At 45.0% G+C, this 25,355-nt stretch overlaps 2 protein-coding genes and 3 non-coding genes across 8 annotated transcripts in view; all 5 read right to left on the bottom strand.

Annotated features, from left to right (window-relative positions):
* Positions 1-353: 353 nt before the first annotated feature.
* LOC115171046 (importin subunit beta-1) lies at positions 354-19,810 on the bottom strand. 4 transcript variants are annotated; one of them, XM_029727505.1, is made up of 22 exons: positions 19,480-19,809; positions 18,447-18,505; positions 14,840-15,022; positions 14,250-14,450; positions 13,862-14,014; positions 13,519-13,587; positions 13,315-13,404; positions 12,890-13,000; positions 12,396-12,497; positions 11,317-11,541; positions 8,066-8,257; positions 7,399-7,529; positions 6,715-6,862; positions 6,406-6,477; positions 5,878-6,022; positions 4,909-4,991; positions 4,434-4,541; positions 3,981-4,124; positions 3,447-3,552; positions 2,817-2,931; positions 2,241-2,402; positions 354-1,856 (listed from the first exon to the last, which is right to left on the bottom strand). In XM_029727505.1, coding segments are annotated over exons 1-22 (2,640 nt in total). In that variant the 5' UTR covers positions 19,520-19,809; the 3' UTR covers positions 354-1,855. The 4 variants fall into 4 exon arrangements, with proteins under 4 accessions (XP_029583365.1, XP_029583366.1, XP_029583368.1 ...); XM_029727506.1 differs by having other exon boundaries at positions 13,528-13,587; XM_029727508.1 differs by lacking the exons at positions 354-1,856; positions 2,241-2,402 and adding an exon at positions 3,223-3,291 and having other exon boundaries at positions 2,842-2,931; positions 19,480-19,810.
* LOC115172036 (small nucleolar RNA SNORA79) lies at positions 3,128-3,271 on the bottom strand. The gene has a single exon (XR_003871374.1). It is a non-coding gene; the product is annotated as a small nucleolar RNA SNORA79 (small nucleolar RNA).
* Positions 3,780-3,923, bottom strand: LOC115172037 (small nucleolar RNA SNORA79). Its single transcript, XR_003871375.1, has one exon. It is a non-coding gene; the product is annotated as a small nucleolar RNA SNORA79 (small nucleolar RNA).
* On the bottom strand, positions 4,672-4,815 carry LOC115172035 (small nucleolar RNA SNORA79). The gene has a single exon (XR_003871373.1). It is a non-coding gene; the product is annotated as a small nucleolar RNA SNORA79 (small nucleolar RNA).
* Positions 19,811-23,799: 3,989 nt separating the features above from the next.
* Positions 23,800-25,355, bottom strand: part of LOC115171045 (F-box/LRR-repeat protein 19-like) — a 29,699-nt gene continuing 28,143 nt past the window's right edge. The window contains exons 10-11 of the mRNA XM_029727504.1: positions 24,340-24,561; positions 23,800-24,003 (exon numbers count right to left, since the gene is read on the bottom strand). Of these exons, the coding sequence (XP_029583364.1) occupies positions 23,846-24,003; positions 24,340-24,561 (380 nt within the window). The 3' untranslated portion in view covers positions 23,800-23,845. The remainder of the gene's footprint in view (positions 24,004-24,339; positions 24,562-25,355) is intronic.

Raw genomic sequence — 25,355 nt, 5'->3', positions numbered from 1 at the left:
ATGAAATAATTTTTAACATACATTTTCGCTATCGTTCTTTTTTTACATCCGTTAGACAGTGGCAACGATGATGATTATGAACATGGTCTTATGCCTGCTAATGCCTGCAATGCAGTGAAGAAAATGATATGACAACAATAACGTCTAACGTAACTGGCCCCTCTAACAGTACAACTGGCCCCAGCTTGGCCCCCCCAGTTGAAATGGTCTAGAACCGCCACTGTATAGAAAGATACATTTTTTTGGAAGTTTAGAGATCTCACCAACCAAGTGTTGCCATGGAAACTGAAGTCATCACAGTGCATTACAGACATTTGCAAGAATCAAAATACAGACCAAAGTACCAGAACTGCTTGGGGAATGTTTGATATAATTTTATTGTTTTTCATAGCAATGGAAAAATATAACATTGTACAAACGTCTTCGATTCTCATTTTAACAGCTTGGTGAGTGACCCTTTTCCAACTAAATGCAGTGAGAAACCAACAAATGGGAACTGAAACAAGCCCAATTCACTAGTTCATGTAGTTCAATTATAGATTTATTTCTGAACTGCATGCTGTAGGCAAGTGTGTGTTTGCTTGTTGTATTTTACCCTATGACAAGTAGTCTAAATTTGGCACTCGTTTTCTACTCCTTGCTCATCTTAACATTAAGATGTCAGTGTTACATTTCAAATGTAGTTATTTTGGGAGTGTTCCCTAGCCTTGATTGATCCTGATGCACTCAACGCATAAGTCCTCACCGATTCTTATTAACAGGGCTGGCAAGAATGGGTCTTTATCTAGATGCCCACACTGAAGACGAAGAGAAACAACTGATGCCATTAAAAGAAAAAGGTGAACATTTGTCACTGATTCTCTTGCAGGAAATAAAGAAAACCTTCTTGCCAATTCACTCAAGTGCTGCCAATAAGTCATCTACCAAGCCCCCACAGCCCTCTCCCAAACAGCATCAGAAATATATCTTACCGAGTTTGCTTCAAGCTTTATTATTTATATGAAATAACTGGTGGTGGTGGGGGGGGGGGGGTAGAGAGTGAATCCCCTCCCTCACAGACACATGCCATCATCCAGGCTGGTCAGCTCTACCCCTGCCGCACTGTGGGGGCTCCGTGGGGGCTCCGTGCAGGGGCAGGCTGGAGGATATCAGAGAGGCTAGAGGTAGGAGACGAGGGGGGTGGAGACCGCCCGCTCGTCCCCCTCGTTTCATCTTCTTTCAACTCCAGCAGTGATCCTTTGGGCGCATTTTTCTGATTCCGGTTCAGTTCATGTTTGCGTAAAATTGACCATCACCATTTTCGAAGTCCACAACCATATAGTGCTTGAAGGAACCAAAAAAGACAAGGGAAAAAGTCTTCCACAGATCGGTCAAAGAGCAAAGTAGTTGAGTTCTTTCATATGTTTTGTTTGTAATTTCCCCTCAAAAGAAAACCACATTTTGGCAGTTCATTTCTCTCTACTCTGGTGATCCTGTTGTAGACTAATATTCGTTTTTCAGAAGAGTTCTAGAACTAGCCGGCTACAGCGATCCACGTTTTTGTGCGGAGTCCTTGTCGTCAAGTCAGAATCAGTCCGCAGGTGGCCGAAGAAGAGGGTTTTGGGGGAGGGGGCTAACGAAGTGGTGGTGGGGGTTCAGGGGTGGGGCGCTGCTGGTCTGCCGGCGACTGCTGGAATTGTACTCAGAAGGTGGTGTGACGTCAAGCCTCGCTCACTCTCGCTCTCACTCACATTCTCAGACACTCATCTCAGCGCACGCTTCACTTCCGCTTTAACACGGACACGACGCAAAAGACAGAAGAAACTCCAGTTCGGCGTTTTCATTGTTGTCAAGCTTATCCCCAACAAGCATGAAATCTGTAGAGGGAAAAGAAGAAAAGGTTATTAGCTGTAGGAGCCAAAGTCCTGTGTTCAAGCGCTCAATGCATGTAAAGTGATCTCTCTCAATAGGCTGCTCCAGTGAAATTCTGGTGGCTTTATAGATATCAGAATTGGTCACCAATTTACACGATACATGCCCTTTCATGAAATCACTAATGGTTACAATTTCACGCCATCTCCGAAATAAAATAAAATGGACAAGACTAGCATTTCCTGCATAAGTATCTCCCAACGCAACATTAACTTTCAAAATGTACATTGTTTAAAAAAAATAAAAAATCTCCCTTGGCAGTTTTGTGGTGCCCTAGAGGTGCTGTAGGGGTGAGCGTCAGTCAGTAGGTCATTAGGTCAGTAACTCACCAGGCCTGGCTCTGGAGCTTGCGCAGCTCCTTGGTGGCCCATGTGGCCAGCATCTTGGTTATGGTGACCTTGGACCTCCGGCCCTCCGTCAGCAGGTCGTTGATGAGGGGCCGCAGCTCCACCAGCTTCAACACATCCTTCCCAAAGGCCGTGCACAGGTCTCTGAGGAGAGGGGAGGGAAAGGGTTAACTAAGCACATCACAGGAACAACACCATTTACATACTGTAAGGAGAAGCAGAGGAACCAGTTTAACATTGATCAAGTCGCTGGAAACACGACTCTGATTTAGATGCCTGCTACCTCAACTCCTTCTCAGGCCTCTGACAGTGTCTGTGCAGGTTTCAGATAAATGCTATTAAACATCAGGGTTTAGAGTACAAGATCTCACAGACCAGACAGGATTTCCTTAGATTAAAAATAAATAATTTAAATGATAAGAATTCAGTGTTTTTCATGCATCTTAGCATAAAAATGTTAGGGGCAGCTTGGGCTGTGTCAGACCAAAAGCATCTTCAATATTATTGTGATCCACAAAGCAAGCGTCACCACCACTGAGATAATCCTCGTTGCTTTACCCTATAAGTCCGGCGGCGTTTGCCACCACGCCATTAGAGTGGTCCTCGTCTTCAGCGATGTGATGGATGAAGGACAGGATGAACTCCACTCTGGGCTGCACCAGCATCACGTCAGCTACAGGTAGAACGGAGAGCAAGACAGAAAGATACAATGAAGACAATGTTCAGCACAATCATGAGAATTAAGAGAGGTGACAGATGCCCAATATTCACTCAAAGTTGCCATAATTCTGGCAAAGAGGTGATTAAGGATGATTGTTAGGAAAATGTGGCACACTGCAAAGACCGAAAATCAGCAAATGCCAATGTGCAAGTGTGGGGTCCGGCAAAGTCCAGTGTAGACAATGGCAGCCCTGCTACCTCATGAACACTGGGTGAAATAGACCCTGCTTTACTCTGTGACGACCTAAAATCCCAGCTGCCACAGCTCAGAGCAGCGAGAGGAACAGGCGTCAGCGGAAGGACTCAGTCTCCACTGTAAACACAAGTGCAGGAAAATCCTACAATTGGCATCTCAAGACAATTAAAGACACAATATCAATACCATAGTCAGCAATACGCCAAAATACTAGATCCACAAAATCTGTAGATTCGTTATGATGCTGGGAGGATGGTGGCTAGGGGACTCACGGTGCACGTTCTCCTTGTCTCCCTTCAGGCCCTGGATGATGCCAGTGTAGGCCTCCAGACAGCCCTCCCGCAGCTCATTCAGATAGTCCACCATGTCATAGTCTGTCTGCCAGGGGGAAGGAACCAACACACACAGCAGGTTAGAGGGACGGAGGACAGACCGCATCGAGGAGCACAACGGTCATTTGAGGAATCCAAAAGGGCTTCATAAGAGTAACTGGTCAATTAACAATTTTGCTAGAATGAACCATCGTTATCTATTGACTACCATATTACTAATATCACTAACAAACTCTGGAAGAGGCAAGCTTAACAAGGTTGCTCAAGGAATAAACTTGTGGGGTCCAGCAAAGTCCAGTGTCTATAATGGCAGCCCTGCTACCTCATGAACACTGGGTGAAATAGACCCTGCTTTACTCTGCGACGACCTAAAATCCCAACTGCCACAGCTCAGAGCAGCGAGAAGAACAGGCGTCAGGGTCAAACGAAACAAGGGGATGCCAATGTGGTACAGTGCGTGTCCATCTGTTCTACCTTGTCGACTTGTGCCTGCGACGCCTGCTGCAGCGTGTCCAGGACGATCTCCAGGTACTTCTTGAACTCTCCTCCGATGGCCAGGGCAATGTCGCCGAACACTGACAGGATCTGAGGCTTCACTGACCGGTGCACATTCTCATTCTGCAGGGGCAACACACACGCCCTTAGTCAGTACTGGTGACAAACTGCATTGGTGTCCACAAGACTTAACCTATTAAACAAAGACAGCTGGAATCATAACCATTTTCTTTCTGATAAAACCTATTTTTTGGTGTCCACGGTCAGCTTGACATGAAGGCATTGACATGTCTCTACAAAGTAGCCGATCAATAAAACGGAGGCTGTAAATCTGCAATAAGACTCCAAATGTATGGTCCTGCACATTCCAGGATTGATAATGGTAGCCTTGTCATTACCAACGCAGATGGCAGAAACTAAAGTGCAACTCACCCCCAGGTTCTCCAGCAGGAGCTGCATGATCTCGTCGCAGTAAGGCAGGATGTTGGACATCAGGGCTCGGCACAGGTCACACACCAGGCCCACCGCGGCCAGACACACCTGACAAGGGAGGGAGAGAGAGGGAAGGTGGGTGGGCGAGTGAGCGGTGTAGCTAGGTGAAATGCTTGCTGTAAGAGTCAACACTCAATTATTACTAGAAGTAACTTAGCTACTAAATCAGTGCAGTTCCAAGTGTGGGATCCAGCAAAGTCCAGTGTAGACAATGGCAGCCCTGCTACCTCATGAACACTGGGTGAAATAGACCCTGCTTTACTCTGTGACGACCTAAAATCCCAGCTGCCACAGCTCAGAGCAGCGAGAGGAACAGGCGTCAGGGGAAGGGAGGACAATGTTTGTTTTTCTACTTTAAAGAGATTAATATTTTACATTAATATGAATATAATCCTTGAAAAATCATAGAACGCACTTGATATTCTGCGTAATTCTTCAATCCAATTCCCAGGAAGGGTTTAAAGGCATCCATGTATTTCTGAAAGTCAGCACCCAATACTGAGGAGGAAACATAGAAGACATTACGTATGGTTAAATGCACACAATACGATTGTGAATAGTAGGATTAACATGACAATTCAAATTTAAAATGTTAACATGCTTTGCAAGAAGAATATCCCTAATAATCCTGTACACATGGACATATCTAAAATCAGTCTAGCTGACGGCAATTTGATAAATGTAGAAAATCTTCAATCAAAATAAGCGTTCTCCCATGGCGACCATGTCATTTTAGGGAAAACTATTTGATTCGGAGATCGGACAAAGTTTCGACGTGAAAACTAGTTCTAAGATTGGACAAACTAAAAGTATCAAACTCAGGCATTCGAGCGAGGCTTGAGTTGCTGGTGCTAGTACAGGCACAGATCAAATACACAGCTGGAACACCGACAGCCGTTTCTATAGCCTAAATCTTTCGAGAGATACCTGGGCTTTCTGAGCTGTTTTAATTGGCTTATGTTTACTTTGATCGTGACCGTGCAGCGATTAAGATCAGCAGAGTAAGGTGTTTATATGACCAAAGCCATAACACCACATGTTTAGTGTGCATGTAAACGTGCTCAGTGAGGCATGTGACACTGGACATGCGACACACCATATACATACTGTAAGAAGCGTGGAAATCAGTTTAACATTGACCAAGTGGCTGGAAACAGGTCTCAGATAAATCCTATTAAACATCAGGGTTTTCAGCGTTTTGAGTACAAGATTTTTCATCACAGACCAGATACGAGATTTTACAGCGTAGATTCACAAACATACTTCATCCCACTAAAATGGGTGGAGTGTGTCGGTAGAAAACCCTAGTGTGTTTGACTTATGTTAAAAAAAAATATTTAAATTAACCCATCCACTATAGAGTGACAGTTTTAAAACGGCTCACCTTCCACCAAGGTTGAGACGGCCATGAGTGCATCCTCCTGTACGCCCCCGGAGCCGGCGGTGTTCTGGAACATTCTGAGCAGAGAGGCCATCACCACGTCTGAGATCTGCAACGCGTCCTGGTGCTGCACCTTCCTCAGCACATTCTACAGAGAAGTGGGGAGGGAAAGGGTTAACCTAACATAGCACAGGCTAACTTGAACTTCGTTTAACTACTGTGAGGACAAGCGGGAAAGAGGATAAGTCCAACCCAGACGTTGTTTCCTTGCCGGTACCTTTCCTCATAAAGCCTTCTCCTTCCCTAGTATGTTTTAGATCTTCCTGTTAGTGTCATCAGGGTTTTCAGTACACGATTTCTCGTCACAGACCAGACAGATACTAAAATGTGTATCAAACTTTTCTAAGGCTTTAAAATACTCAAGAGAGCATAATATATTAACGGAACGCCCTAGGTATCCTTCCTCTACCTCTTGTTCGAGGAGGTGGAAATAGTTTGAGGGTGAAACTGAATGAAGTCAGCTCGTCTCACCTGCAGGGTGGCACACAGCAGAGACTGGAGGTCGTTGAACTGAATTCTGTCCGACGTGCTCTGGATGTGAGACTGAGGAGAGAGAGAACGCATGAAAAACAATGGGAGTTTACTCAATATAGAAAAGACTCCAAGCAAAATGTATAATAGTTTAAAGTAGGTCTCAGATAAATCCTTAAGTAAACATCAGAGGTTTTCAGAGTAGTGAGTACATGATTTCTCATCACAGACCAAAAAGGTCCCCCCCCCCCTTTGCCATCCCCCAATCCATCGCTCTCTCCCATCCCTCCTCACTCGGTTGGGACCCACCTCCATCTGCAGAACCTGCTGCAGGCGCTCCATGATGACCAGGGTGGTCTTCTGCACGGCTGGGTAGCAGTCCTTGGCGCTGTTCTTCACAATCTCCATCAGGGCCTCGTAGGCCGCGCTGCGCAAGTTGTTCTGGTGACCGTCCGGCCTGGTGGACACAGAGGGAGAACATTGATTTATTTCACTTCAATCATTACTATGCAGCAGCAAAACAATATATAGAAATGTGTACAATTCTTAGCAAAAATGTTGGTGCACTTAAACCTGATCGATCTAGGATGACAAGACTGGATAAGAAACTCACAGCCTCCAAAATGGGTATGTACAGCTAAGGGCTTCAAAAAGGAATTCGTGAGGAAGTAGATTTTAACGCCATTCTACATCTCCAAATTCATTTTTGGTCTCAGATATTGTGGTAGGGGTTATCCATCACACGTTCAGCGTGGTGCATGATTCCTCATCACAGACCAGAGAGAGTTAGTCTCTTGCCAAGTCTAGAACTCCTCCATACAAAATGTCTAGTTTGACTAGCCAAGTTGAGAGGTTTCTAAAACCTCTACAGTCCTGACAATAGAAGGTGCCGGTTCCAACCCACTGTCCTGCTTACCCGCCTGCGGATTCTGGACAGTCTTTCCTGCAGTTTCTGGACAGTCCTGCCTGCGGTTTCTGGACAGTCCTGCCTACCTGTCTGTGGTTTCTAGGAGTTTCTGGACGATGAGTTCGAAGGAGGAGGAGAGGCAGTACGTGGCAGGCTCCTCCTGTTCCTCCGCTGCATCTGTGCCTTCGTAGGCGGCTTCCGCCAGGCTGGAGAAGGCCTGAGGGAGGGAAAGGAGGGAGAGGGATGTAGGGAGAAGTTATGAGGGAATTCAAATGATAATCATGAATCATCATTATTTTGTCCTTCAAAAAAATACAAATAATAATAAATAAATACATCTTTAACGGGTCTCAGATATTGTGGTAGGGGTTATCCATCACATGTTCAGCGTGGTGCATGATTCCTCGTCACAGACCTGACAGGTATTTCTCTCAACTATAGAAACTTTGATGCAACATATTCCACTCGAGTGGGGTGGACTGAGATCAATTGTTATAATTGAGCAAGTGTCTTTGTACTGTGCAGTATATCGTTGATGCTTGTGGTGATAAAATCCTTATCTGTGGGATTAACAAAGAACACCTGCTATGTGTGTGGTGGAGGCCCACAAGAGGACAACAACGGAAATAAGCTGTTCAACTTCTGGCATTATCCTCAATGATTTTAAATGCATTGTATATCCACGTGTTGTTGAATTGGGTTTTAAGAAAAATGGTCAAATAAATTAATTAGCGGCTCCAGCTTGGGTCTCACCCAGCAGACGTTGGATGCCACGCGTGGCTCGGCCCCGAGGCCCTCGATGAGGCACTGCAGCAGAGGGGCCAGGTACACATCGTTGATGGCCGCCTCCGGCAGCAGCTCACAGATCCTGCCCACCGTCCAGGCCGTGGTGTCCCTCACCACAACACTGGGGTCCTTCATCAGCTCAATCAGCGTGGGCATCGCCTGGGAGGGGAGAAACAAGAGCAGACTGGTCGTTAACCACAGTAGTGTCAATAAGCAGAGGGGAGCAGAGATGCATGAAGTCTCCCCATTTAAGAGCTTTGAGATTCTATGAAAAGCGCTACAGAAATGTAATATATTATAATTTATTTATTATTAAGTACTGCTAACCAGTGTTCAAGAGTAAAAATACAGGCATGGATGGGCAGAGAAAGACCGGTACTGTTTATATAACAGCAGTATTCAGGTGTAGCGAGAGAGGCATGGGCTGGAAGGAGAGGGAGGGCAGTGGGCGAGATTTTACAGCAGTAGTGCGTCAGACTACAGAAACGGGGAAAGGGCCACCAGGGATTGTCTCAGAGCCTCTACAGCAGGGGTGGGCAATTCCAGTCCTCGGGGCCCGATTGGTGTCCCAGTTTTGCCCCAGCCACAGCTAACACACCTGACTCCAATAATCACCTAATCATGATCTTCAGTTTAGAATGCAATTTGATTAAATCAGCTGTGTTTGCTAGGGATGGAGAAAAGGTGTGACACCAATCAGGCCCCGAGGACTGGAGTTGCCCACCCCTGCTCTACAGAGTAGGGCTGAGAATTTGATAGTGGGATTTTATTGCGATTCGATGTTCCAAACATATTGTTCACCATATGTCTGCTGCAGAGGCACAAGAGATAGCCATGAGAAAATACGTTTTGATCAGTCATGGAATTAAGTGATGACACAAATTGTCTCCATACTTAAAAAGATGAACAAGCTATGAAGGAAAGCACAAAAATATTGCCATTGTCAAAACGATATGAGTTACCAAAAATAACATTCCAATACACAACTATCGATTTTTCCCCCGCATCACTACTACATAAAATGTCTAAATCCAGCCTTACTGAACATGTCTGTGCAGATCTCAGATAAATCCTATTAAACATCAGGGTTGTCAAGACATCACAGACCAGATACAAGGTTCCACTGCCTACATTTTTTGCTTCATTAGATTTCACATAGTTCCGTTTTACAACGGAAACAAGAGTATTTTATTGGACAACGTCAGGTCGTCCCGTTTGTCAGTTGTCTTGAATTTGGTGCCTAGTGAATGACAGGTTTTAGCAGTGTGATTATAGACACTTGCACAAGCTTATCACCAGCTCACTGAGACAAGCACCCAATTCAGTTATCAGTTCAATAGGGCTTGGGGGGTCAAGGATTTGGGCATAGCCCGTGTCCCAAGTGGCACCCTATTCCCGACATGGTGCATTACTTATGTGCCCTGGTAGAAAGCAATGCACTAAATAGAGTCATTTGAAACGCAGCCACACACACACACACACACACACGAAAGAACATGGTTCAGCTGATACCACCCTATTCACAGCCTCTCCAGTCCACCCTACTTGTGAGTGAGCATGTCTGTAAATACCCGATCGCCCTTGCAACAACTTAGGGTAGACTGTGGTTCATCTAAAGATTAACTTAAAATGTATTGAAAGCCCAACTTGTAGATAGTTTCATTATAAACCATAGGGAAGTTTTAGAGCAGAAAGAAAAGACAATGTATTACCTGATGGGCGTGCAACACAAGGAAACTGAAATCCTTGCAACCTAGAGATGACCTTTACCACAGATACATTTCTACTTGGCCACAAGCTATCCTCTTCCTTGCTCGCCACACCCATCAGACGGTGGATTGTTAGTACGCATGTTAGTCTACGCTGCTGTCAAACTCCACCGAAACATCCCCTTGGGAAAATCAGTAGCATCAGTAAGTAGGTATCCTTATACAGCGGCAGCTGGTGTAGTTACCTGCATGACAAGGGGTTTGAGCTGGTTGGGCCGTGCCTTAACGAATCGTTCAAACTGCACATCGCTCTTTTTGAACAAATCTTTTTACTGACTCGAGACGCATGATTGGTTTTTCCTGAGTGACCGGTTCATTTTAGTCTTTTGTTTTGACCTGCTAGTACTGGCCGCAGTGAGTCCTACTTACAGCAGGATTAATACACCCTGGCTCAGCGGCTCCAGAGACGTGCGCCGACCACCAACCGTCGGTCATACGCGCACGGGGAAATAGATCATAAGATTCGAGAAGAAAAATGCTTAGAACTGATAATTGATCGCATGGTGCAAGAACGACTGCAATTAAATGATTATTGAATGTCATTGACACAGCTTTTTGTATTTTTTATTTATTTTTAGAACCAAAACAAACTGCTCAACAAACTCAAACTCGAGAATGAATCGTTCTGGGGGCTGCAGTTTGAACATTGTGTTTATCACCCTCACAGGAGACATTGAAGCAATGCACACAACTATACCTCGTTTCAAATGTATAAAGAAACAAGCTTAGCTGTGTGCCTAGCAAATCAACCAGCGTACATTGTTTAAAGCACAGTTTCACATGTCTCAATCACAAATGACAGCTCCAATTAGCCCCCCCTATGGTAAACGAGACGCTTGTAGAATCATGACTTGAGTTTTCAGTTCATCGTTCACCGGTAGGGGTCCTGCGTGCGCGGGGTATTACCGACTCAAAACTAACAAAAAGGCGTCTAACGAGTCGTTCCTTTGACTGAACGAGCGAAACATATCTGAGTCAGTCAAAAGAGCCCGAACATCCCATCACTACTATGCATAAAATGCAAAGATAATTTCCTAGCAGATAGTCAAGTCTCCTCTATCTGATATGTTAGCTTATAGCAGGCTGCTGGTTGAGATCCTAATATGGTGGTGTTCCGTTCATGGCATGACTTCATGTCTAAAAAACATGAGCTGGCGCGCACACAGAAAATTATTTTGCGTCGAGGTGCTGACTAACGGCGAATAAAATGTGATAAATAAAACTCCCAGTAATTTATTGGGTAAACCTACGTTTCAGCATCACTGGGCCTCCTTCGGGGTAATGTCATGAATGCTTGAACCAGGTTAGGTGGAGAAAGACTGCAACCAATGACATTAGTGAGGGGCTGTATCATAATTATTAGGTTAATTAGAATGAATTGAGCGAAACCGTTAAAAGAATAGTTTACAGCACGTTGAATGTGTGTCTTCATGTGGTGAAGTTAGTCACCTGGATGACGAGGGGTTTGAGCTGGCTGAGCTCGGGCCCCTCCAGGATGGAGCCGAAGGCCATGACGGAGGCGTCGCGGTAGCGCCAGTCGGGGTGCTTGATGTGCTCCTTGATGAAGGGCAACACGTGAGGCACCACGTCGTCCTCGCAGCACGTGGCCAGCAGCATCAGGCACACGCCCGCCGCCTTGCATGGGTTCCAGTCGTCGTCGTCGTTGTTCTCGTCCTGAGGAGGAGGCGAGAGGGGTGAATGAGAGGAGACGTACTTACATGAAACGTTATGACGTTGAGAAAGGAGGGATAAAACCAATGTCACATGACAGAGGAGCATAAAGGGGGGGGTGGAGGGAAGGAGAAGTATGAAAGGAATGTATACTGGACTTGCACATAGGAGAGGTGAGAGGAAAGACAGGCATTTACATAGAGATGACCTGACCGTACACACAGGGGAAGGAGATCCAGAGGAAAATGGCATATATTTACATGAACAGGTACCAATAGCATATCAACAAGGACATTGAGTAGCAAAGGACACAAACGAAAGAACAGAAAACAACACAAAGGACAGAAACTCAGGTAGACAAGTCCAGTGCCTCTCATTAAAGCCCCTAATAGATAAACTGGGATGCACGTACAGAAACCCTCACACCTCCCCGCTAGACTTCACATGGTACACTTGTACTAATTATAAAAATGGGTGGTAGCAGTAGCACACCGTCTTCCTGGGGGACCATCTGTGGTATTAGACACAAAATGGTGGTGTCCGGATGGGTGAGCCCCCCCCCCCTAATTCTGACTGGTTACATGTCTATGTAGGTCTCCGACATTGTGGTAGAGGTTGTCCATCACACGTTCAGCGTGGTGCATGATTTCTCATCACAGACCAGACAGGTTTTCCTAGGAGTCAGAATCTCCATTTAATCTAAAGATTGAGAATTCTGCCAGCTATTCTGCCGGCTGTGGTGTTTAAATAGAGATTTTAATACCAGTAAATGATTCATCCTTATCAATCATCCCTAACGTGTAATGAAGAGGTTAACGAGGTGTAAAATGTCTGCCGCGTGCTCTTCTCCTGCGTACCTGCTTGGTGAGCGTCTGGGTGAGGATGGGCACCAGGTATTGCAAGGCTCCCTTGGCGTAGAACTTGCTGGTGTGCTCCGGAGGCCGGCCCTGCTCCGATGCCTGGGGAGAGGTACCAAGCTTAGAGGAATATTTACCTTTTTGCTGTCCATTGAATGCATTTTGCATCTAACATAAACACCCTCAAGGGTGTCAGCTTAATGGCTGAATAATAGAGTGTTAGCAAAATAACAAGGTACATGCAGGTCTCAGATAGTGGTAGGGGTTATCCATCAGGCGTTCAGCGTGGTGCATGATTTCTCATCACAGACCAGACAGGTGAGTTATATCGTCACTCAGCAACATGGCTAACTGGGACCCTTTCTGGTGTTATAATACATAAAACATATGTAGGTTTACATTCGTGGGCTGGAGTGTTGCCTTGTTTTTATTTATAGAGTTGAAACACGTTTGAAAGTGTGTGTTTGGGGGGGGGGGGGGGGGGGGGGCCTCACCTCAGTCGCTTCGATGGCCAAGTCCATCTCCTCGTCGCACACGTTCGACCAGAACTCGATTCCTTGTAAGGCAACTTCATCAATGTCACTTTTCATGGCTTCTATTGTGATCTGTTCGGGGTAGGGGAGGGAGAGGACAGAGACCAAAAGGGGGGTCAGGATGTTCATTTTAAAAAGGAGCGTCCTTGATACGGACTACTGGTGTTGGTGCAGGTCTCAGATATTGCGGTAGGAGTTACACATCAGGCTTTTTCAGCGTGGTGCATGATTTCTCACCACAGACCAGACACGCGGTCAACAAGCGACGCTACAATATCAGTAACCGATAAGGTCCATCAAGACCTCGTTTTGGAGTTCTCCGCTTTAGGTTCTTCAGAAAGAAGAAGAACATCTAAAGACCAAGTTGCTGCATGGGGGTTGCTTACCGCAAACAGTGCTGGGCCCATGTACGTTTCCATGTACTGATAATACAAAGACATTATCTTCACCAAGTTCTGTAAGGCAGCCACTCGTACCTGTGGGAGACAGACATCGCATTTCACCAACATCGGTTAAGAATATGATTATTGGCTGAAAGCATGGAATAAAATGTGCCAAAAAAAGGTTTTAAATAGAAAAGAAAAACTCACGTTACTCACTCTGGTGTCTGGGCACTGTGTGGCCTCGCAGACGACCTGCATTATAAAGTGCCTCTCCGTCTGGAAAACACAAACCCGTTCACTGTTACGACAGGCACATTGACAAAGCATTCAAAACCCAGCCTTGTGTGAAGGTCTCAGATATTGTGGTAGGGGTTTATCCATCACACGGTCAAGCGTGGTGCACGATTCCTCATCACAGACCAGACAGTTAAGTCGATAAACAAGCTCAGATTCGTCCATTTCATCTTTCCATTTTTGGGGTCACAGCATGTGACAAAGGAGGAACTTAAACACTAATATAGTGGGACTCGGGCAGGAGGCACAAACACACCTCTTTGTCGAAGTTGGCTTTGGTGAACTCCAGTGAGTTGAGCAGCGCGTTGGTGGCAGCCAGCTTGACGTTGTTGCTGGGCTCCTCCTTCCTCATGCCCTGGATGATGGCTGTCAGGATCTGGTTGGCGTTGTCCTGCAGCTGCTCAGGGTCCTACGGCACAGGGGGAGGAGAGAAGACAGTTGTTCATGGAAGCTACGTCTGCTCTGCAGTGGAACATGCACATGAAAACAAACATCGAGTCTAGGTTTGATTTTGAAATCTTGTCTTTGTGCAATTGTAATTGAGGACACAATGTCACACGTTTCATATTACAGTAGTTAGATTTTTAGGTTATAACCCCTGTGTCCCTCACATGCGCAAGTGTGTGCGTGTCAGAAGCACTCACTATATCCTGGCAGATGTATCCGATGGCCTCCAAGGTGGACTCCTTCATGTGCTCGGTGCTGCTGGGGTCCGTCACATTGGCCACCAGCTGAGGAATGAGCTCGGGCCACTGTGTGACAGGGATCTCTGCGCAGGCGATGCCGGCCACGCACTGGGAGGCCGAGCTGGGCCGGTACGTCTCCGTGCCCAGGGTCTGCAGAACCTGGAGGGGAGTGAAAGGAAGGTGAATCAACTGGTGCATTTGGCTGGGTGAGGCCGAGTGAGACGGAGGACATTGGTTCTTATAGGAGCCAAGGGCTTAAGAAGAATAAGTAATTAGGCTGGGTAGGTTTCTTGAGGTTGAATTATCTTGGAGGGGGGGGGGTCGAAGAGTAATCAACTTCACCACCTGGATCCTCTTTCCCCCCCAGGGGATATTTGAATTAAATGTTTGTCACTGTGTAACCCACACTGTCACTTAAAACCTTAATAGGCTTTAATATACTTCAACCCAAAAAAATAAGGAGGGGGTGGTGGGGAGCCAGGAGGCCACAAAAGCAAGAAAGTATAAATAAACCTGTACTAAGAGGTGGAAGATGAGTTTCTCCTTACAAAGTTCTTGATCTCCCTCCGGGCGTTGGCGTCGATGGCCAGCCATCTCTGCTGGTAACGCGTCTTCACATTCGGGTCTTTGGAGGTGAGCGAGTTCTTCACCTGCAGCCCTGCGGCCACGCGAGCCACCTGGGTGTTGCCAGGGTTGGCGAGCACCTTGGAGAGCTCCACCAAGAACGTGGGCTGGAGAAAGAAAGGGAGAGATTTTAAAATGTATTTTAAAACCAGGCCATAAGATGGTAGTGGTTTAGCAAAACACAGGTAAGAAAAAATTTCATCACCACAGTCTTTCAGTCCTTGGCATGAGTAATATTTCACTGCAGTGACACTGAAGTGTTCAACAGTTACATTCAGCAACTGACAGATGTAGGAGGCTAGCAATCAACAGACATGACGGAGCAGGTACGGATGCAACAGCAAAAAAATGTAGACACTAAATTCCGTTCATGCTGCAGTCAGTGAGTGGCAGCAGTGAGCTCCCTAAAACACTAATGATCCGTATGTGGTTGTTTTAAATCAGATCTGTAATGCGTCTGTGTAACCAAAACAACAAACTGCTAAACTCATACAAGTCCTGGTGAGTTGTTTAGGTCTGTTTTACATATACAATGCCTTCGGAAAGTATTCAGACCCTTGACTTTTTCTTATATTACAGCTTTATTCTAGACTGGATTAAGTAAATAAAAATCCTCAGCAATCTACACACAATACCCCCATAATGACAAAACAAAAACAGGTTTAGACATTTTGGCAAATTTAAAGAAATTAACCAAAATACCTTATTTACATAAGTATTCATGAACCTTTGCTATGAAACTCGAAATTGATCTCAGGTGCATCCTGTTCCCATTGATCGTCCTTAAGATGTTTCTACTACAACTTGATTGGAGTCCACCTGTGGTAAACTCAATTGATTGGACATGATTTGGAAAGGCACACACCTGTCTATATAAGAGGTCCCACAGTTGACAGTGTATGTCAGAGCAAAAACCAAGCCATGAGGTCGAAGGAATTGTTTGTAGAGCTCTGAGACAGGATTGTGTCAAAGCACAGATCTGGGGAAGGGTACCGAAAAATGTCTGCAGCATTGAAGGTCCCCAAGAACACAGTGGCCAACATCATTCTTAAATGGAAGAAGTTTGGAACCACCAAGACTCTTCCTAAAGCGGCCAAACTGAGCAATCGGGGGAGAAGAGCCTTGGTCAGGGAGGTGACCAAGCACCCGACAGTCACTCTGACAGAGCTCCAGAGTGGAGATGGGAGATACTTCCAGAAGGACAACCATCTCTGCAGCACTCCACCAATCAGGCCTTTATGGTAAAGTGACCAGACGGAAGCCACCTCACAGATAAAGGCACATGACAGCCCACTTGGAGTTTGCCAAAAGGCACCTAAAGACTCTCAGACCATAAGAAAAGATTCTCTGGTCTGATGAAACCAAGAGGAAACCTGGCACCATTCCTACAGTGAAGCATGGTGGTGGCAGCATCATGCTGTGGGGATGTTTTGCTGTGGCAGGAACTGGGAGACTAGTCAGGATCGAGGGATAGATTAATGGAGCAAAGAAAAGAGAGATCAGACCTCAGACTGGGGCGAAGGTTCAACTTCCAACAGGACAACGACCCCAAGCACACAGCCAAGCGAAAGCGGGAGTGACTTCGGGACAAGTCTCTGAACATCCTTGAGTGGCACAGCCAGAGCACGAACATCTCTGGAGACCTGAAAATATCTGTGCAGCAACACTCCCCATCCAACTTGACAGAGCTTGAGAGGATTTGCAAAGAATGGGAGAAACTGCCCAAACACAAGTGTGGCAAGCTTGTAGCGTCATACCCAAGAAGGCACGATGCTGTAATCGCTACTAAAGGTGCTTCAACAAAGTACTGAGTAAAGGGTCTGAATACTTATGTAAACATAATTTCAGTTTTTTTTATTTATATAAATTAGCTAGAATTTCTAAACCCGTTTTTGCTTTGTCATTATGGGGTAGTGTATGTAGATTGCTAAGAGAAAAAAAACAATTTAATCAAATTTAGAATAAAGCTGTAACAGAATGTGGATAAAGTCAAGGGGTCTGAATACTTTCCGAAGGCACTGTATACTCTTTGTGACCAATTTTAGCTATAAGAGTTCATCTGTGGATACCACCTGTGACCCATATTCCAGATCCCACTAGTGGGGCCTATGAGGTATCAAGTGTCTAGCTTGGTGTCACCAACTAGGCTTCCTGGAGATTAAAAAAGTATGTCCAAATATTTAGATGAGGAAATCTCTATGTCCCTTTAGCTGATGGATTAAAAGACAGACTGGGTTTAATCACAACGTGGTCTTCAATGATAATGAAAGACAGGCGGGCACCACAAAAGACCATTTAGCAAGACTTGTACCATGGCATCTTCTGACTACTGATTTGGGTAAAACTCCCTTAACAGTTTTTGATCTGCCTAGCTAATTATGTGACTGATCATTAACAGAGCTGCACAGTCCAGCAAACAGCGCATAGACCTTTGAGGTGCTTAGCGGTTAAGAGTGTAGGGCCAGTAACCGAAAGGTCACTGGTTCGAATCCCTGAGCCAACTATGTAATAAAAAAAATACAAATAAAATTCGACCAATGTGCCATTGAGCAATACACATAACAAACTGCTCCTGTAAGTCACTCTGGATAAGAGCGTTGCTAAATGACCAAAATGTTATTATATTGCTTTGACACATAAGCTACATACGGATGTATGGCCAAAGAGATTACACAATACATGTGTAGCTCGAGTACCCTGCAGAATATACAAAACATGTAACTTGTATGTAACACATGGACAATAGTGAGCAGGAGAAAGGGTAAGTGTCAAATGTAAGTAGCATGTCAATGTCGGTTCAAATGAGCCCTGCACACCTTGCATAACCTAGCTTTTTCTGCAGGGCCCAAAACAGTAAACAATATCATAGCATAAATGCTCTCAAAAGGCAGAGTGCATACACGCTTGTACTCATATAGCAAAGCTATATAGCTATGCAAAAATGTAGCTCAATGACAGATTACCTTTACTTCCTCTTCTTTAGCTACACCCTCTTGCTTTCTACTACAAAAATGCAATGGCCATCTGTCAGGGGGGACGAGTGCTCTTGCTCACTACTAAACGCCTATTAGGCAGCTTTCTGGTTAACTATTAGGTACATGAATATCATACTTAATCAAATCCAGCTATAGGATTACAACATGTTAGCCACATGTGTTCATATCAAAGCAGGGTAATCCTGATCTATCACAAGCAGTGAACTCGTTTTCGATGCCGGGGTTCTATTGCTCAAGTGATATTCAACTGAATGAATTTAAAAAATCCCTTAAAACGAGAATTTGTCGTAATTTAGTTTGTGCCAAGTGATCATGCAAAGGTACTGGATGCCTACATGGGTGTAGCTGGTGTGCTAGCTAGCTAACGTGGGTTAATGCTAGGTCTCAATTCATTCGCTGCCATAATGTTAAGATGGGAGAAGGAACGGCCCAGTTGAAAACGCCGGATTTTCAATGCCCTGTGTTTCTGGCGCCAGACCTGAATGTGATTGGAATAAATTATCCGTCTGACTGATAAATGTGTAGTTATACAAACCAAATTCTCAATTGCCGCCTGCTCCAGAAACTTCTGTGCCGCCTCCAGTTCATTTCGATCTGAGGGGGCGAGGGGGGAAATGTTAACGTTATACTATGTGAATAGCTAGTGCACTTGCTAGTTAGCCACAACATGAAGCAGCAAAGTTATGTTAGCATACATCTACAATTCCTAGCTAGCTAGGCTACCACGATTAGCAGTGATCACATTCAATGCTACTGCGATAATCTATTTGGGAAATTGGGGGTTCATTTCCTGATGAGATATAAGTTCGTTAACTAGCTAAATGAAACAGCCAATTTATCAAGCCTTACTCGTTAGAAAGGTGACCCACGTCAGGTAACATGCTGGCTCCCAGGGATGCTTTGCTCACTAGCGGATAGCTACATGATGCCAAAGATTGAGTTAGCCATCGAGCTAACCAACTCATATCCAACTTTAGCTAACGTAGTTAGTTGTCCAAGTTACATCACCACGGGCAATACACAAGTGCTTACTTCACTAGCTAGCTAGCGTATACGACTAATAAAGGTTTACATGATCGAGCACAGGCCTATTCTATTTTTTTCCCCACATCGGCACATGCTAGCTACATTACCTAGCTAGTAATCTAGACTGTAAAGTCAGCTGGCGTGCAAGCAGGGCCGACTTAATTGCACATGAGTGGCTAGTTAGCCAAGTTAATTGATAGGTAACTAAACGTATCAACCCAGTAAAAACACAACATCAAAATGACAAACTATGTGGGTGACAACTTTTTCAATAGATAATACATTTTGACAACTGGCAGCTCTATCAATGCCGCCCAGATTGAACTATTAACAGTGCTAAAAGTTAGCATGTTAGCGAGTTCATAACAGAAGCCGAATAGGCCGTAACATTAGCAGCCTAGCTATCAAGGCATTTCACTAGTCCCTTTTTCTGATTTAACTTTCACTCGTAATCGTTATCAAATACAGATATGTCAAGTTGCTGGGCCTAAACTCTTTACATAACAAATGTTAAAGATAAGTATATGGAGCTGTATAATCACCTGGAGAGACAGTTTTTTCGAGGATTGTTATCAGCTCCATTCTGTCCCAACCACTTAACAAAAGTCGCTAGTTAGATTGCCGCGCACAACCCCGGATTTTATTTCTTCAGTGTTCAACCAATGTAACAGGACCGTGGATAAAACAATGAAAGCCGGTGGAGAAAAACATACACGCACGGTATCCCCCAGCCGATTAGTTTACTCTGGATATGCGCTATTTCCAAACACGGAACCTTAAAAAAATGGTTTACGCAGCAATGCTGCTTGTTCATTATGTTGTCGGGAGGGAAAGGGCCTCGCTTGACTCCGGCGGAAGGATATCACACGCCGCTGCTATTGCAAAAATAAATTTAAAAAACTCCTCCCTATCTCCTGCGCGAGCATGTGCGCGCGCCTTCTCTAGCGATAAATATATTTATTTTTCACCAAAACAGGTAAGGTATTAGCCAACTGCTGTATAATTGTTGTCGAAGTTGTAACTTTGATGTCCTGTACTTAATCAACCATACAATTATATGACTTCTCAGTAAATTCTAAACCAAAGGTGGAGTGGACAAAATGGCTAGCTCGCCTAATGTAATGACATTTAACCATCATTTCAGTTGGTACGACTCATGTAAGTAATCCCCCTATACTTTAATGTACTGCCTATATATTTTAATTTCCAATGAACGTGGTGAAATAAGCCATGGAAGAGTGCAACCAGGACACCGAACTTGGAGGTCCACCTGCATAACAATAATAATCATAATATTTGGACAGTTAAAATAAATCGTCCCTTACCCTGCCATCCAGGTCCATAGGGGGCACTATTGATTTGGTCAGTGATAGTCTTGGTTGATCCGTCACAGCTGCCCTCCAGGGCTGGCCAGTTGTTTTATGCACCAGTTCACAAACTGCCAGCAGCTACATTGAGAGTGGACTAAGAGTGAGCTGATATGTAGGCAACATCACTTAATGTAAAATCTGAGAAATCAGCAGAGGCCACACAGTGTAAAAAACAGCCCACTGTCTTTATTTAGTTAGTCATTTTACAGTAGTCACTCAAAAGTAGCTGCCTTGAGTTTCTTTTTGTCTCTTTTTCACATTGTTCTACTTTTCTTTCTCATTTTGATCAACACAATGGAAGAAACAATGAACAAATAAACAAGAGCAAAACAAATGGATAAAATGCCCCTTATCAAAGAAAGCAGGAATTTTGGCAAGAGGTGATGACAATGTTGATCCAGTGCGTCTCTGGTGCAATACAGTTTGGTAGAGACAAGACTGTATGATCTAGGGGTCAAATCTGAGTCAACTTGACTAGGCTGGGAGGTTGGAAGTGAAAAAGATGACAGATTTGAGTCTGGAATCATTTCCTTATCGGACTACCGGATCAATTCCCATGAACCGCTACCCATTTATTTTCTCTCTGAAAGTGGTTGTCAGTTTAACTTTTGATATGCTTTCGCATGCTAGATTGTGCTCTGGTGAACATACTGGATGACGAGGAGTAGTAACAACCCCACATTACTGATGGAAGTAAACATTTTTGGAAAACTGACCCATTCAGTCTATGAAAAGTTAAATATTGATTTGGATGAGTGTGTATGGCACAAGGCAATTTCCCACCATATATTGAACATTTGCTTTGCTGTAAGCCTCAGCCCACCACAATTACAGTTGCTACGTGGTAAGCTCAGCTTCGTAAGCAGCATAGCTTAGTGGCAAACAACAATGACTCATCTATGATCTAAAGTAGGACTCAACCTGAGCTAACATTGAAACACGCTGGACTACCCAGCTAAATGGTAACTAGCATGGATAGCTAATTAGTTCTACTTTTGAATCAAGTTCTTTTTTAAGGTTCATGATTTGGCTGTGTTTTAATTTGACCTGTTTTATTAGATACCCTTTCAGAGTAATAAAGCACACTATAGCTCAGTGTTCCCTCCTAAATTGTCTTCTGATCAATCAGTTAGTGCAATCTTGGTACCAATGCTTTGTATGCAAGTCAATAAATTCACACAGGAACACTGGAAGCGATTTAGAATACACAACTGGGTAAAGATGAAATCACTGTCGTCCAAGCTGGGCATGTGACCTTTCAAACCAACCTTTTAGGGAAAGGGAGATACCTAGTCAATTGTACAACTGAATGCATTGGGACAACTACCATTTGTCTAGTGGCTCTATAGTTACTTGGCAGGTCTCTAGCCCTACATGTTATACCCAAAGGAAGCTGATTTGAGTTCTAATAATGGTATTGGGAATTGAAACGATGAGGATGGAATCACAAAGTCAAATAGAATAGTTGAAAGGATACGGAAACACGTGATTTAGATGAGAATTACAGATTGAGGTTTAAGACCGTCCACCAACCCACCTAGAGTTGGTGGGTTTTAGTTCCAGATAGCACACAGCAGCAAGATCCACTGTGGCACTGAAGCACAAATACAGATCAACATGGCTCAGGAAGTGGACAACCGCTATTGAAGGAGGAGAGACAGACAAGGGAAACACTTGACCAGCATTGCACGACAAAGTGATGTCCAGTCCAATACTGAATGAACTGGCCCGTTCAGTCCGATAGCTACTGTCTGGACTGGTCCAATGCAGTCCCATTCAGCTGAATACCGTTCATGTCAAATACTGCTCATGTTAATTCAATACAGCTCAACCAAATAAAATACAGCTTGGGCTCTGGTCTGAACCACCTCCCGTACATGCTGGTTTCAACCGATAACATCCATTATTAATAATGATAGGGTGAGCAGGAAAAGGAACAACTGACTGTTGACGTTGGCCTCTGAACTGGATTGAGAGTTGATTGGTTAAAAAAGTTGAGCCTGAATAAAAATACTGCACTGGATTTGTGATTAGAGTCCAAACCCAGCATGCACAGGGGTACCCTAATGGAGAAACGATTTGGGGAATTGCTACAACTGATTCAATCAAACCCTCATCCTACAAGACCTTTAAGGTAATGACACTGCGAGGCAGGTTGGATGGGCTGGAATGTTCCTGGCTTTGGAAGATAAGCAGCATGTGGACACTGACATGACAACCCAATTCTGGGGAAATCTTCAAAGTCCCTCACATCTGAGGCAGAAGTCCAACCAGGGTCAGCCTTAGTTTTAATCCCCCCTGCCACGTGGCGCAGCGAGCGCAGTGCAACGGACGGTCTCTGTTATCGACACAGTTTTCCCAAGTCATACTCAAAATGTGTCAGTCATTCACTGGAAGTTCGTGCGGTCGTGATCTAGACTGAACCCGTCTGCACATATACACAAGATAATGTTACATCAGCCAGGCATCGTGAAGCAGTGAAGAAAGGGGCCTTGGCAAATTCCAGGTCTGGTATGAAACAGTACGGTAAGCATGGTTCATTGCAGTCGGACACAGCAAGGTCCAGCTCTCTGCATAATGTACGCACACAGCACAGACGGTGGGTAGCACAAGCTGCAAAAGGGCTATGGCAGCAGAGAGACAGAGTGTGATGGGAAGGGCAGTCCAGGGTACAGAGTAGGACAATCAGATACACAAGATGGACAGACCCCATAAGAACGGCACGTTGGGCAGGTAAGAGAGAGGAAAATAAGGGGTTGTGGTCGGGGCTAGGAGTTATGGGCTCTAGTGGCTCTCCGGGCCTTGAACAAGATATGTAGGGCCTTGAATGTCCTTAACCCCCAGAAAGATTGAGGGCAGCAGAGAGCTTAGTGGTGAAGGCGACGTACACGGGTCATGTTTCCGTTTCTTTCTCGCTCCAACTGTCACATTAACACCGTTTACATCTCACACATACTTACAAAGACACACATACACACACTAACAGGAGCCCAGCATCCGTCTGTACATTAAACGGCTTCCGATGGGGCGCAGCCTCTGGCATTGGGTACATTCTTCGTAGTCTGACGCCACGAAAGAGGAAATTGATTAGTTCGTCAGGAGCTTTTGATTATGGAGTGCAAATGATGCTAGTTCAAGACAGTGGCGCAGTGCAGTGCCTTTACACATCAGCTGGATAATGGTTGGTGTGAGGGTAGAAGGAGAGAGGGAAGGGGCGGATTGGGTAATTTACAGTAAACTACATTTATATACACACACCCATTGTACAGATATTGAATATGTACATGCTAAAACATTTTCAATGATGTCCGTTCACAAACAAGTCGATCCAGAGAAATGTAGGCAAAGGTCTATGGTGCTCTCATTCTCTAATCCCACTTTTCTCTTTCGTGGCTCCCACTCCATGTCCTTTTCCCTCAGTGGCTGGCTCACTGCCCACATCGCAGGGTCCCTCTCGTTCTCTTCTCTCTCTGTAGTGTGGCGGGGGTTGATGTGGGGGGGGGGGGGGGGGTTGGTGGGAGGAGGGCGTCGCAGGCCCTTAGCTGTTCTTGAGCAGCACTCTATCGTCAGGGCAAGGGAAGGAGAGGAGCTGACAGGCATCGGGGGTGAGCAAGGTGCAGGAGCGCAGGTCAGCGCTCTGCAGGGAGGCACAGCGGCGCAACAGGGGCAGGCACTGCTCAGTCACCTTCACACAGCCTGCGGACAGGAGAAAACAACAGGAGGTTAACAACCAACGGTCAACCTACATAACCACAATGACTGCAACACTTCAATCAGTAAACCTGGTTTAAATATTTCAACCAGGAGCCAGGTTGATATCGTTGGGAAATAAGAGAACAAGTATCTCTGTATGTTGTTACTTGCTACTTTAGCATGATTAAACATCTCAGAGGGAAGAAGAGGTCAGTATCTGGAGCAGATCCCTGCTCATCAGTAGTCTGATAACCTGCAATACTCAAATACACAAACAAACAAAAAACGGTACCTACCTCGGTGTATTTGGGGCTAGTGAGTCTACCGTGTTGTCTTTACCTGCCAGGTTGAGGTGGATGAGGCTATCTTTCAGTGGAGACATGGGGGAGGTCAGTGTGTGGATGGTCTGGTCCGTGATGTTGCCACACTGACTCAGGTCCAGCTTGGTCAAGTGGGGCAGGTAGCGCACCAACAGGCGGGACGTGACATCTGTCAAGTCCAGCCCGGCCAATCGCAGCTCCGTTACGTTCTGGAACCGCCCCCCTCTGCTCTCGCCATGAGCTTTTCGACCAAGAACAAAGCAAAACATGTTACAGGACTTTTAAGATTCACAGTCTGTGTGTTTATCATTGTAATGCACTATGACAGGTATTCCCAAATTGGGGTACGCCAAATAAAAATGTGATTCACAAACAAAAAATGAGCAAAGTATTGCCACTTTTTTTGAGAGACAAGCTTACATTTTTTACTAAACCATTTTCACTTGTCTGACCGCTTGCATGATGATGAGTTTCTCACACGACTGGCCTATCTGGGTGATGTTTTTCCCGCCTGAATAATCTGAATCTAAGATTACATGGACTCTCCGCAACTATATTCAATGTGCGGGACAAAATTGAGGCTATGATTAAGAAGTTGGAGCTCTTCTCGGTCTGCATTAACAAGGACAACACACAGGTCTTTCCATCATTGTATGATTTTTTGTGTGCAAATTAACTCAAGCTTACGGAAAATGTCAAATGTGATATAGCGAAGCACTGCAGTGAGTTGGGTGCGCAATTACGCAAGTACTTTCCCCAAACGGATGACAAACTGGATTCGTTATCCCTTTCATGCCCTGCCTCCAGTCCACTTACCGATATCTGAAGAAGAGAGACTCATAGAAATTGTAACAAGCGGTTCTGTGAATTGCAGAGTATCCTGCCTTGGCAAATCGCGCTGTTAAGACACTGATGCCCTTTGCAACCACGTACGTATGTGAGAGTGGATTCTCGGCCCTCACTAGCATGAAAACTAAATACAGGCAGACTGTGTGTGGAAAATGATTTAAGACCGAGACTCTCCAATACAACCCA

The sequence above is a fragment of the Salmo trutta genome, chromosome 32 (assembly GCF_901001165.1).
Source record: "Salmo trutta chromosome 32, fSalTru1.1, whole genome shotgun sequence".
In the NCBI taxonomy this organism is placed as follows: domain Eukaryota; kingdom Metazoa; phylum Chordata; class Actinopteri; order Salmoniformes; family Salmonidae; genus Salmo; species Salmo trutta.
This window is presented reverse-complemented; position numbering and strand designations above follow the sequence as displayed.

What these genes read in the sequence shown, in the direction of transcription:
- LOC115171046 (XM_029727505.1), bottom strand. Translation starts at nt 19,519, where the DNA reads ATGGAGCTGATAACAATCCTCGAAAAAACTGTCTCTCCAG. An exon ending in CAGACACCAGAGTGAGTAAC is followed by an intron (nt 13,405 to 13,518) that starts GTGAGTTTTTCT and finishes TGTCTCCCACAG; the next exon opens with GTACGAGTGGCTGCCTTACA. An exon ending in TGGGCCCAGCACTGTTTGCG is followed by an intron (nt 13,001 to 13,314) that starts GTAAGCAACCCC and finishes TACCCCGAACAG; the next exon opens with ATCACAATAGAAGCCATGAA.